Source organism: Microtus pennsylvanicus, chromosome 1, assembly GCF_037038515.1.
Source record: "Microtus pennsylvanicus isolate mMicPen1 chromosome 1, mMicPen1.hap1, whole genome shotgun sequence".
Classification (NCBI taxonomy): domain Eukaryota; kingdom Metazoa; phylum Chordata; class Mammalia; order Rodentia; family Cricetidae; genus Microtus; species Microtus pennsylvanicus.
The window spans coordinates 165051050-165065614 of NC_134579.1; the positions used below are offsets into that span (position 1 = coordinate 165051050).

General features: G+C 35.5%; 1 protein-coding gene across 2 annotated transcripts in view; it reads right to left on the minus strand.

The window, feature by feature from the left end:
* The window catches only part of Sec63 (SEC63 protein translocation regulator), an 82762-nt gene that overhangs the window by 45408 nt on the left and 22789 nt on the right, over window positions 1-14565 (minus strand). For both annotated transcript variants that reach the window (XM_075944622.1, XM_075944617.1), the window contains exons 2-4: window positions 10638-10737; window positions 3373-3487; window positions 1491-1603 (exon numbers count right to left, since the gene is read on the minus strand). In XM_075944622.1, coding sequence (XP_075800737.1) covers window positions 1491-1603; window positions 3373-3487; window positions 10638-10737 — 328 coding nt within the window. The remainder of the gene's footprint in view (window positions 1-1490; window positions 1604-3372; window positions 3488-10637; window positions 10738-14565) is intronic.

Genomic DNA, 14565 nt, shown 5'->3' on the forward strand with positions numbered 1-14565 from the left:
TCTTCAGGCAGCCCTTATTTACAAATTACAGTTGAAATGCCACTACATTTCCCCTTTTTGTCTAAAAAAATAAAATAAAAAAGGCTATAACTAATATAAGAAAACTGTATACAATAAGTACAATGACTATATACAATATATACAGGCAATAAATACATGAAAAATATCTAGTCCATTTGCATTTAACAAATTCAGAGAAAGTATTTCATATCTATCCTATCTTGGTGAGTCCAAAGTCTTTTACCTAATTTACTTTCTATCATAACTTGCTCTCTGTATCTGGTAAACTACAACTATATCTATCTAATCTTCAACTCCCTCAGAGACCCAAGAAGGAAATAATATTAACTGAGTAAGCAGGAAGTGCAAGCAAGTGACTTCCAAAAATTTGAGTAATGACAAAAAACAGGTGGCCGCCTACACAGTCACCCAAAGTTTTTCTGCAGTGTTGGAGCATCCATACACACTTTTGTGTGTAAGTTACTAATTCCTAGACTTTGATACGAATTCCTGATTAACTGAAGTTTAGCCAATTAAGTCAGATAAAATTCAAAGACTATTTACTACATCTTCTAAGAATATAAGATTTTAAGTGACTTTTATTTATTTCATAAGTCTATTTTCTAAAATTTTTCCAATGACCACATTAATAATTTTTTTTTTTTTTTGGTTTTTCGAGACAGGGTTTCTCTGTGGCTTTGGAGCCTGTCCTGGAACTCGCTCTGTAGACCAGGCTAGTCTCGAACTCACACATTAATAATTTAAAATATAGTAATTAATTCCAAAACAGTGGCACTATGTTCTCAAGATGTAAATGTCACCTGTAAAACTTCACTGTTGTAGAAAACAGGCTTAGCTCTTCTAAGCCAAGTGCCAGGAGAACTAGGAAAATACCTTCTACACAAGTGCTTTCAGGCTAGGCAATATAAACGTGACAGAATGATTTTCAACACCTAAATAAAATGTAAGTGCTGACCTGACCAATAGCTCAGAACAGAGAATTAAAGTGGCTTTATTTCACATCCCAGTATACATCAAAAAAAGCACTAAATCTCAACTCCTTCACAAACCTGACAATGCTGGGGGTGGAGGGATCATAATAGCCAAACCAGTCCTAGACAGAAAGAACACAACCAGAGCACCCTATTTTCTAACCTAAAACTACACTACAGAGCCACAGTGATGAAGACAGCATTGTACTGGTACAAAAACAGACATTCAGATCAACAGAACAGAACAAGAAATCAGAGATTAAACCCAGAATTGCTTTGATAAAGGTGTCAGTTCTTTAAATGCCAACTCTGAGTAACTTATGCTTTCATTTAACTACCACTTTAGAGCTGCTGAGGATGTCCATAGATGTCGGGTTCAATATACCTGGCAAATATTTAATAAAAGTGTATGACATTCATTTTACTTACTATGATCTTAAAAAAGAAAGTATCTTTACCCATTTCTTTAAAAAGTGTAAAAAGCCCTATAATACTTACGCTGCATAAGCTTTTGCTATCCTCATGAACATAACTTCATCACCTCCTTTATCTGGATGATATTTAAGTGACAACAAGCGATACTGTTTCTTAATTTCTGCTACTGTTGCTCCCTAAAAGGAAAGCTTTGTTAATACATAAGAACATAATGCAGTAAGAAATAGTCAACCCTATTTTTATCTTAAACCATGAACTACTCAATATTCTGACAAAAAAGTAACATTTTCTCCTATACATTTTACCTCTCAAAACTTCATCTCATACATATACTTCTTTTGTTCAAGTAATTATTTTTATCAAGCATTTAACTATATGGCATGCAACATACTAGTCACTGATGGTGATGGTAGTGAAACCATATAACTCTACTTTTCAATAAAAGTGCACTGGCTTTAAATATTCAAAAAATGATCAAAAGTAAATGAATGCAGTTAAGTCAGAGATTTACTTTCTTTATACTCTGAGCAACATCTCACTTCATCTGCTTGTCAGTATCTTAAGACTAAATATTTTAAAAAGAAATGGCATTGATTCTCAATCTCACCTTTTACCAATATTTTGGATCATTTTTATTTCCCCGCATCTTTTTTATTATACTCTTGGTGGCCGTGATGATTATTGTGAGAAAAAACAGACACTGGGCTAGAGAGATGCTCAGGGGTGAAAGTTCATACTGCTCTAGTGTGAACTTTATCTAGAAAGGATGCACAAGCCCAGTTCCCAGCATGATCAAACTCTGAGTAGCTTCAGGGGACCCAGCACCCTCTGCAGGCTTCTGCATTCTCATGACAAACCCACACTCACACATATACATAGATATATACACATATATGTATATATAAAATTAAAAATAAAATCTAAAAAAGTTTTAAAAAAAGAAACAATCAAATAAAAATTCTATTATATGCAAACTTTTCTTCTACAAAGCAGATGTAAATGAACATTCTCCTTAATTTGTATTATATCAAGTTCAAAACCAAGCCATCCACTGAAGACAAACAAAGTTTAAAACCACAACCACTAGACTAAGTCTGCCTACTAAACTGTTATAGGACCCAGTTCTCCCAGCCTCAATATCTCTCTGCATTACCTCAAGTTCCAGTGTTCTAGAGAGGTGCGTCAACCAAGTTCAACCAAAATCTCAAAAAACATACTCAAGGATTACCTAATTTCAATGATAATGACAACAGGTTCTTACAAGTACCCCAACTTTAGACTTAAGATATTGCATGTGTCAATCAACATAAATGTGTTTTTAAAATATAGTCACTTATATCAAGTAATCTTTTTTTTTTTTTTTGGTTTTTCGAGACAGGGTTTCTCTGTACCTTTGGAGCCTGTCCTGGAACTAGCTCTGTAGACCAGGCTGGTCTCGAACTCACAGAGATCCGCTTGCCTCTGCTTCCCGAGTGCTGGGATTAAAGGCATGCGCCACCACCGCCCAGCTCATCAAGTAATCTTAACATTTTACCAGTTATAAACTAATACTTACTAGTAGCAATCAACAACTGAACAAACATATTTAAATGATAATGAATTAGATCTTATTTTTATTTTAAAAAAAAAGTTAGCCGGCAGTGCTGAATAACTGGCTTGGATAAAAGCTGGTACTGCCCTCCCTGAGATCCCAAGTTCAGTTCCTAGAACCCACATCAGGCAGCTTAAAACTGCCTGTTATCTCCAAGGGATCCAGCAGCCTCTTCTGACTTGAGTACACATACAACAGATACACATAAATGAAAAACACAAATCTAACCAAAGAGAGGTTCAACAGACCCAAGTCTGATTTCTTTTGGAAATGTCTATAATTTGTTTTAGAATGTAGACCTTTAGTATTTAAGGTATTGTTAAATTAATGAGGTTACATAACAATACTACTTACAGGATCCAAATTTAATACTTCATAAGGATTGTACTCCTGATATTCTCGGTCTGTTTTGGAAACTTTGTATGCAAGGAATAAGAACAATGCCCATCCTGCAAGCAGAACTATTTTCCTGTTTAGGAAAAAGACAAATGACATAAATAAATGCAGTTGTACAGCTTTCTGCAAGGAAATGAAACAATATAAAGTAGTTCCACACCACTATGCTACACTACTGACTCAAATTTGTAAATTCCCGTTATAACAAAATAGTCTTTTTCACTTTTGAATTCTCTAGAATCTAGTGGAGTGCCTCCCAAATAATGGAAGGTTCCAGTTACTAATTGCAGAATTAAATACAGAAATTAATACTAGAACCATTAAAATAGATAAAAATACATAAGTGTTAAGCAGCCAAGAAACCACTTAATGTAAAAAGATTACTCTTGACCTAAAAATAATACATTTAGTAAGATGAATTTTAAAAAAATGGCCAGGTATACAAGGATGAGTGAATAGCCTTCTTTAAATAGTTAAATTTGGAAATAACTAATTTAGGGGGAGTAGTCAAATCATGATGGAGTCACACAAAAAAACATTTTATAGCTAAGACATAAAATATGTGCAGGAGTTAAGGATATAAAAGAACAATAAAAACCTAATTTCTTCTCTTTTGAATGTATTCTACATAGTAAAACCAAATATAAGCACCTTTAAATGCTCACCAATGAATTACTAGACAAAATCAATAATAATAATAACAATAATAATCATTCAACCAGAGTGAAATATTTTCTAGTAAATAAAAGGAATATCTGTCATGAAAGATTTTTTTTAATGTTAAATTCAAAAGGGAAAACAGCTTTCAAGCTTTGTAAAAACACAATCCAACTTCTATAAACAAAAATGTGATTAGAAATAAGAGTATAACATAATCAATATCTTAATGTGGAAATGAACTATTATTTAGATCCTCTGTGTGAAGATTTGTTACAATGAATAGGATTTGTTAGACAAAAATATAAAGTAATCAAACACAATTGGAATAACTGGTTTTAAGAACAAAGAAAAAGTCCCTTGTGTTTAAGCTCTTTGTTTCTACCACTGCACTGAGATGACATCTAGGGCCTCTGCCGTCTGTGGTAGGCAAGAACTCTGAGTTACACCCTCAGACTGAGCTTCTGTTCTTTGGCAGAACCTAGCTCAAATGCACTTATCGTTTGGAAACAAGCCTCTTCATCTGGAATCACCTAGAATGATTCCTTAGTTTTCTGTTTATCCAATTTTCAACAAAACAGATTTTTATTCTTCAATGTTCCATAAGCTTTCCCACAATCATGCACTTGCTTTTGTATCTGTCAAAATCTCAGTCCCCGTGTGTGTGTGTGTGTGTGTGTGTGTGTGTGTGTGTGTGTGCGCGCGCGCGCGCGCGCCTACCTACACAAAATCTATATTCATCCTTCAACTCAACTCCAAAAATCTATCCTTCAAAAGCAATCCTTCAAAGAGAACACAATTACAGCTACAAAGCAGCACAAACAATAACTTTTTTCCTTTGACTTGCTGCAAATTCCTTAGGCACCTGAACAAGTTCTTACTCAGTTTTTACTAACCCCTGGGTAGTTTAAACAACAGTGGGAACTGAGATACAAGTTTCTTTCCATTTGGTCAAAACAATATTCTAAACCAAATACACACACATGCTTTGAAAAAAGGTCTCATATGTAGGCTGCCCATAAATTCAGTATGTAAAGGAAAATGATTTCAAACTTCTGACCCTCCTGCTTTCACAGCCCACACAAGTGCTAATCGTGCAGGCTTACACCACCATACCTGATTTTCATGGTTCTAAGGATCAAATCAAAGGCTTCCCGCATGAATGACCAGAACTCTACAAAGTAAGTTGCATACCCAGGCATATTTTAAACCTTTCAAGGGTATATAACTTCAAGCTGTTTGCCAGCCCACCTAATGTCCACATATATGCCCAAAGAGACAGAACCCTATGTAGAACATCCCCTCTTATCCTGGACCCAGAAAAAAAAAACTCCCTAGCTCAACTCCCACCATAATTATACATCAATTTAAAAAGTTTGGTAAGCTGTTTAAGCTATATATCTCAAATCCAACTTCCATGATGGGTTTGACAATTAAATGAGATTTAGAATGTTAAGTACTTTGGAAGTAACTCACATGTAGTAAACATAATCAATTAATGGTAGTTATGGCCTACTAATAGTAACTCTTCCCCAAGTCTTAGAGGCTAGGGATATAGAGCCACAGTAGAATACTGAACTAGCATTTACAAGGTTCAACTCCAATACTACAAAAAACAAAAACAATAGAGTGAATACTTGTGAGCTATTATTTATGGATAATTACATTGGTATAGTTGTTGTATATTGATAAGTTCAAATTATATTTGTTACTTTTGTTTACATTATTTGTATACCTATGCAAAGTATTTCTGTCAGATTATATATTTGCATGTTTCTACCTCTGTTGAGGACATTCTGTATATTGATACAACTTTTAGGATATATTTTCATATTGCATTATATATTACTCCTAACTCTGATCAAGATACTTATACATTGTTTACATTTTGGTCATTGTCCTCATTTGTTGCACATTTGTTTATAGATTATTTAATATTCTGACATGAAGTTTTAGTCTTTTAAGTTATACAGGTATTAATATTATAGGTCAATAGTTGTTCATGTTTGTTGTATTTACAGTCAGATCAATTAGGTTCTTAGATACATAGAGATTATATTCTGTCTAGGCAGGTAATCTTCAACCACTTCAAGGATCTGTAGAACATGGCATTTAAATAACTTAGGGTTCTGCTGACATGAGACATGACTGCTCCTGACAGCACCAATCTATTCCAGAGAGAATGTGAGTCCAAAGACACTCCACTTGGAGTTTGTTTTCTTCTTGGCACATTTGGCCTTTGGGCAAGGAATTGGCCATACCTCAACCACTGACAAAGTACATGGTATCTAGAAATGGATAAGCAGGACACAAGGAAAAAGACTGTCAAATCTTGCCAAGACAGGGTAAGACAGTTCTGAATAATTTGCTTCCTCTGAAAACGGTCTCTCAGTTACGCTAGGCCATAGCCAAAGTTGGTTACTACAACATTACAAATGAGATTTTGGGTGATTGCTCAGGTAGCTAATTGTCCCCATCATATATTGCTTGCTTTGAAAGCTGCTTGATTGTATTTCCTGCCTGCTCAAGTAATTATCTCCCTTCTCAGGCCTTCGATGGAGTTGAAGATTAGATAGTTGTAGTTACTGTTCTCTTATGATCTATCCAAGCCATTTCCTATACAAGACTTAGATTCCTTAGGATAGAATGCTTATTAAAACATTTAGCTTATGGTCCTTGCTTAATACTGTTTATGCTGGTTGTAATACTAATTATAATTGATATCTGTTCCTAGTGTACATAGTTTTGTATCGGGTTTGGAACTTTCTTATTTAAACAAAAAGGGGAGATGCCATGGGAGCATATTCTGTTCCTTCAGCCAATAGAATTTAAGATACCAGCCCACTTGGGTGTGGTCTCTTATACTGTAAAAGCAGCTGTAAAGCATGTGAGCTCTCTCTTTTGCTTCCAGCTCTTGCTTTCAGCTGCTAGGCTGTGTTCCTGTTTGTTCAGAGGACTGTTGTCTAGGACAGTGATCTGTAAATTTTTCCTAAATAATTAACCCTTTATTATTTATAATTCTGAACTAGTGTGGGATTATTTTGTGACTGCTGCCTTCAAAAACCCACCCACAACCAACTCAAAAAGTCTTCTCTGTCTTAGGCCAAGTGAGAGCCCTTCTGTTGTTCTTCCAAAACAAGTCTTCTCCCTGTCCTTACTGCTTGGTTTAGCAGTACAGAGTACAAAAATTGGTAGAACCAGGAGACAGCCTGAGAACCAGAATTCATATCTCTAGCACTCACATAAAAAGCCAGGCAGGTGTGACTGCCCATGAAACCCTACTGCTTGAGAGGCAGAGATGGGATCCCTGGTATAAACAGGCTAGACAGACTAGCTGGGCAAACTCCAGGTTTAGCAAGAACCCTGTATAATAGTTTTAAATATCAACTTGCCACAGTCTAGATCACCTGAAAAAAAAAGAACCTTAATTGAGGGACTGCCAGGATCAGATTGGCCTACGGCTACGTCTGGGAATCATCTTGATTGTTAACTGATGCAGGAAGACCTAGTCCACTCACTGTGGGTAGCATCATTCCTTGAAAAGTCCTGAGCTACATAAAGATAGAAGAAATCTAGATTAAAGCTAACTAGCAGGAAGAAGGCAGAATAGGTATCTCTCAGAATATAGTCCCTGTCCTTGACCATGACTAGCAACAGAAATAAAACTAGAACACCTTATACCTCAGTAAATAAACTAGAAAATATTCAAGAAAGACACCAGATATCAACCTCTGGCTTCCAACATAAACACATACATGTTTACCTGAAGACATGCAGCACTCACATTTGAATACACATGCACACCATACCCAAAAACATGTAGTAGATCTTTCTTTAAGAGATGAAGTCTGGGGGGCTAGAGAGATGGCTCAGTGGTTTGCTCTTGCAGAGGACAAAGTTGGGTTCCCAGCACCCACATCAGATGGCTCACAACTCCTATAACTAGTTACAGGATTTGACACCTCTTCTGGACCCTCATATGTATCTGTATCATCTGTATCTGTATCCATATCTCTCTCCTCCCTCTCTCTCTCTCTCTCTCTCTCTCTCTCTCTCTCTCTCTCTCTCTCTCTCTCCATATATATATATATATATATATATATATATATATATATACACATATATGTGGATACAGATACATATGTGTACCTGTCATATATGTATATGTACCCTCCTGCCATGATGCCATCTACCAAGTTCTAATGTTATTCCAAAGGTCACAAACGAATGGGGCTGACAGACCTTGGACTTTCAGCCTCTAAAACTAAAATAAGCTAAATAAACCTTGTTTCTTTATAAAGTACCCAAACTCAAATATGTTATTACAATAACAAAGAAAGAAATGAACTAACATTATATACTAAATTTATTATAATTGTGATTTGGCACTCTCTCCTACAGTTCATAACTTTGAACTATATAGATTGTTAATCACTGTGTATCTAGCACCTTCTATACATGACTTACAATAAGTACATAATTATATCTGAAATTAAAAGGAGGAAATTTTAAACATAAAACTAAAGTTTGTTAATACTCTCAATAATCTAAGAACATTTGAAAATGCTATTCACACACAATAACTCTTCGCTTTGATGAAATCTAAAAGTCTAACAAAACTCATAAAACAGAGATAAGAATGAAAAATCCACAAAGGGAAAGCAAACACAAGGAAAAGAACAAAATATCCCAGATATGCTAAACTCTATTAGATGCTTCACATGTGGCATCTGTTCTCAGAGCCAAGAAGAGAAGAGAAGGCTCATGACAGGATCCCCCATGCTGATGAAAACTATTCCAAACAATAAAACCACACTCATTTCCAGAGAGCCAAAGCAAAAGGGGCTGGGGGTAGAGGATACACATGATTATGCTTTATGTCCAATTTTCTAAAAGAAACCCTCCAAAAAGTCAAACATTTTCTCACATGCAGACTCAGTAATTTAACTTAGAAAGTATTCTGCATTTTTTTCTTTTAAGTATATTTTCAATGTCATTTGGAAGCTACTTCCAGAAATTATATAGCTTAGATTCAGAAATACCGTCAGGAAGTATTTAGGTAGTATAAAGTAGCAAGAGTTTTTATAATTTCTAAACTTTCTCTGAACTGTTACCAAAATCTATTTAGTCATTATTTGAGCTTCATTGTGAATTAAATAAATCATTTATTTATTACCAAAAAGGCCTTCAACTTCTTTTCCTTGAAAAGTAGGTTAAAGGCTGACAGAATGGCTCACCTGTCACAAGCCTGTTTCACAAGCCTGATGGCCCAAGTTCAATTCCTAGAGCCCTCATAAGGTATTGAAGAAAAGAATCAATCCACAAAGCTATCCTGTCCTCCACACTGATGTAGTGTGCAATGGCACATGTATGCCCACATCACATCATACACACACAATAGATAAATTAGAAGGAAAAAATGGAGGTCCAGGTACCTGAAGTATTGAGCAAAAATGAGGTGGGGGCTTGAGACTTAAGAATTATTGGCCTAAAACTGGGAATAGCAGTTCAAACTTTTAATCCTCAGAAGACAGAGGCAGATGGATGCCTGCGAGTTCAAGGCCAGCCTGATCTGCATAGCTAGTTTCAGTCCAGCCAGGGCTACATAGTGAGAACCTGTCTCAAAAAAAGAGATGGAGAGGGGGAAGGTGTTTATAAATTTTTAATTTAAAATGAGAATAGACAGCAAATAAAGAGAAAAGAGAGCTATATTGGTCTCAGTGCTAACTCTGCATCTAGCTTCTTACCACTGAGCATTACCACCAAAGCTAAGATTCCCTCTCTGTGCAAAAACCAGTCCTTTCCCTCTTAAACATCTTATTTCAGTCCTCTGAAGTTACACATCTATGTTTAAAACTAGTCTCATCATTTAAACCCAGATTTAAAATAACTGGTTCAACACTTAATCCTCTACCAGATTTTTTTCTTTCTACAGCAGGTAGATGTGGGTAATTTACTTTTCTGCAGTAACAACCTTCAGTTCCCATCACAGATAATCTAGTGACTGAGTTAAATAAAGACTTGACATTAATTCAGTGTAAAGCACACCCTTTAGCCTCACAGAATCAAATCCTTGCTAGTGGATTGTCTAAGCAGATGAGCCTGCCAAAACTAAGGTGATATGGTCTTGTCCACCACATTCACTGCATAATTCTGGCCAAATCAATTTACTTCTTAGCCTTAGCTTAAGGAAAACCATAAACACCTTGAGTTACCACAGAATCAAACATATTAAGCATGAGACAACTTTAGTTAGCACCTTGAAAGTCACACTTGATCTTGTCAGTCTTTGAAATCTTTGATTTTCATATAGACTTCAACCTAAAACTCCAGTCCTAGCACATAATATATACAGTCTTCAAACAAGAGCTGACTCTCAAACCCTTCTCATTTTGAGCTTTAACTTGTTCACAGCTCTAAAGCTTACTGTAAAAAAACCTCACCCCTCTCACAGGCTACAACTTCTTTACAGTCACACATGTAAGCTATCCTCAGATTCCCTAACTCATAACACCTAGCAAAGAACAAGTACTCAGTATGTTTTGTTATTGAAGCCCATTACTTACTTTACTGTAGGAATAATATTTGGCTGGGGTTTTAATAACCGTAAACGATACCACATACATCTTCCATAGACTTTTCTGATATTCTTTAATCGAATTTGTTCTGTCAAGAAAAGTAAAAACAAGTTAAATTAGTTTTTACAATGAAATCCAAACCAGAGTTAATATCATATTAACCTTATTACTATCCTAACATTTTTCTGAAACATAAAATCTTGCCCATTTATATAATCCTTACAAAAATTCAAACTATGCTAAGCTGTCTATCACAACAAATGATATCGAAAAAAAGTTTAACTAATAAGAAGCAAGTATTTTTCATATGAAACTTTCCAAAAATTTAGAAACTAACTTGAGTCAACTATGATCAATTGTCTAAGCATTTCTCTCCTATTCTTTCTTTGTATAGAACAAAAAGTATAAAATAATTTGAATATGGTTTATTTAGTAACCAAGGAGAAACTACATTCAAGTATGGAAATAATTACCTAGTCAGATATATTCTAACCAACAGGATTCAGAATTGTATCTACTGAAGATGTAACACTAACAGAATTTGTAGTTTTAACATAAAAAGCAACTGACAGTTGAAAAAGAGTGGACTGTAAAATTCATGTATCACAAATTTTAATTATTTTATGCTAAATTGGAAAAGTGGATTAAATCTGTAAGAACTTAAGATAGATTTTATGTAAGAATGTGACAAAAATTATTTTGGACACTATAAAAAGCTACAATTCAATTAAAAAATTTAACCAAACCTAAAATGTCATGTACTGTTTTACTGAACTTGGCATAATCATTTGGTTTCAATAACTCCTCCCTAGATTTAAAATATATACTTAAGGGGCTAGAGAGATGGCTTCGCAGTTAAGATCGTGGCTGTCAAGTTCAAATGGGCTGTGAAGCAGTTCTATGATTGCAGTGTAGTTAATGTCAGTATACCAAATCGTCCTTATGAGAAAAAAAGGACACGCTCAACAATTCCATAGCTGCTAGCTACTGTTCCCAATAAAGTTGGGATCATGTAACCTGAGTCAAGCTGGGCTAATTCTATTGTTGTTTTGATACTGTATTTTAGAAAAAAAATACACAAAACTAAAATCCTTACATGAGATAGCAGGTAAGTAAAACAATTTGGTACCCAGGGCCAACAAGGTGCTCAGTGCAAGCCTGACATCCTGGGTTCTATCCCTGGGACACGTATGGTGGAAGAAGAGAACTAACTCCTGTAGGTTCCCCTGACTTCTATATGCATGCAAGGCATGAATATGTATGCACATATTTCATCTATTTTGGATTTCTTAAATACCATATAGAGAGGCTGGAGAGATGGCTCAGCAGTTAAGAGTACTGGCTGCTCTTCCAGAGGGCTCAGTTTCAATTCCCAGCACCCACACAGCAGCTTACAACTAGTCCCAAGGAAGGTAACACCTTCAGCCATCTGCAGGCACTGCCCACACATGGCTCACAAGACACAGATACAGGCAAACCCCCTTACAAGTCATTAGTAGTGTCATTGGGATCGGGAGAGAGGCAAGGCTGGCAGATTTCTGTGAGTTCGAGGCCAGCCTGGTCTACAAGAGCTAGTTCCAGGACAGGCTCCAAAGCCACAGAGAAACCCTGTCTCGGAAAAAAAAAAAAAACTAAATAAATAAATAGAGTATGGGCACTGTTTTCCCTACAAATTCCTACATATTCCCTACCTCTGTGTACTAAGTAAGACAGCAAAATCCCAATAGCAGTGAGCATGCTATACAGATTTTGGCTTCTAAATAATAGGAGTCAGACATCTCAGTGCCCAGAAACCAGAAATCCTTGTACCTTTCTGAAAAATATTAATTATCACAGAAGAAAAGAATGACTTTCCAATGCGGAAGCAAGTCTCCCAGGATGGCCACATCCTCATGCAAGGAACCATCTTAAATGTCAAACAAACTTTCAAATAAGTGAATTAAGGATCTTGAAATGGGGAGGTTAGCCTATAGCCTAGTAGGTCCAATATAATCAAGGAGTGCTTCTCAGAGGGAGAGAGAGATAAGAGAGCTAAGACAGGAAGTGATAACATATTGGGATCAAAGGTTAGACTGATGCTCCTTTGAAGACGAATAAGGGGCCACAAGCCAAAAAATATAGACTGTCTCTAGAAGCTGGAAACTTCTGCTCAGGTCAGCTCAGTGAGTTCTACTTCAAGGTCTCCAGAAGGAAAAAGCCCTAGCAACATCATTACTGTCTGGTAAAACCCATTTATACTTCTATCATCCAAAACTCTAAGAAAATAAATCTATGTAATGATTTGTTACAACAGCAACAAAAAATTAATACGGAAAACCTGACAGACAACGCTTAAGTGACCAGTGAATAATGGCAGTAAAAGAGCAAGGGATATACCACCTGATAAAATGCAATGAAAAGAACAGACTCATCAGATATAAAATCTGAATCTAATCATGAAAACATACCAGACAACCCAAATTAAAGTTCATTCTATTAAATAATTGGCCTATAATATTTAAAGTCAGGGGAAGATGAAGAACTATTCTAAACTAAAAAGGAGACTAAAGAAACATGCCAACTAAATATGATGTATAGTTCTGAACTTAAATTTTTGCTACAAAGGACATCACTGAGACAAGTGACAAAATCCGAATGGGGTCTGACAGTAAGATAGTAATGTCAAATCTTCTGATTTTCGTGGTTAAATTATTAACTTAAAAAAAATACTACTGTAAAATTTTAATCTGCTTCTCATTAAATTAAGCTTCAACAGACTCCTATTTCAAGTATAAAACTGGAAAACCCTTTATAAGATTTTATAATAATAATGCTTAAGGCTATGAACCAGACAACTAGATCTAATCAAAGGAAAAAATGTCCCTGGCTAAAAGAACATACACAGCCTGCAGCCTTGAAAATATGTACCTATACCTTCCTTACAAGCTATACTCTCCAACCTTAAAAATAGTATCTTGGCCTCTTGAAAGAATATGTAAGTCAATCAATAACTGCATATTATCATGATATTTAAATTTGCAGCACAATTAAATATACATAGAGCACATTCCAAATTGCCATGGTGATCTGAAGTCAAAGAAATCTATCCTTGTAGTTTTTTTAAAACATTTTTTAAAGAATTATTTTATGTATATAAGTACTTGGCTTTTATGTGTGTCTATGTACTACGTGTGTGCCTGGTACCTGTAGAGGTCAGAAGAAAACATCAGATTCTCTGGACCTGGAGTTATGGATGGTTGTGAGCTATCCTGTAAGGGCTGGGATTCAAACCTGAGATCTCTGCAAGAGCAATGCTCCTAACTGCTGAGTCCTCTATCCAAACCATTGTACAGTTTAATGATACACCCTGAAATAAGTTCATTTACCAACTTCTATTTAGAATTAATAGTTTCGGAGAGTAATTAGCAATACCATTAACTTATGACATAATTTTGATTCTGTTTTAATGTATGTGTGTGTGCATGGCTCCTGATTGTCTGTGTGTACATGCATTTGGGAGCCAACAGAGACAAGAAGAGGTTATTGGATCCCCGGAATTAGAGTTACAGGTGGTTCTGAGCCTCTACAAGAGTTAAAGTAAGTGTACTTAACCTCTAAGCCATTCCTCCAGAGCCAAAGTCGTGGATTTTAAAGAAAGTATCAATTTATAGAAAAGAAAGCACATTTTCCACTTATGGATACAAGTTATGACAGAAGATATAAAGCTAATTGTTTTTCTAGTTCTAATTCTGTCCTGGATTTTCTGGGTTTGGTGGCAGAAAAAGTACATAAATAAAAAAATACATTGATATTGAAAGTGTAAAATGTAAAGCTCCATATTCCAAATGCCTATTCCAACTACAGAAGTTCACTATGTTATATAAACTTTTGATCTACTTAATTTTGGTATGTGATGTTTTTATTTGTTTACAAGGTT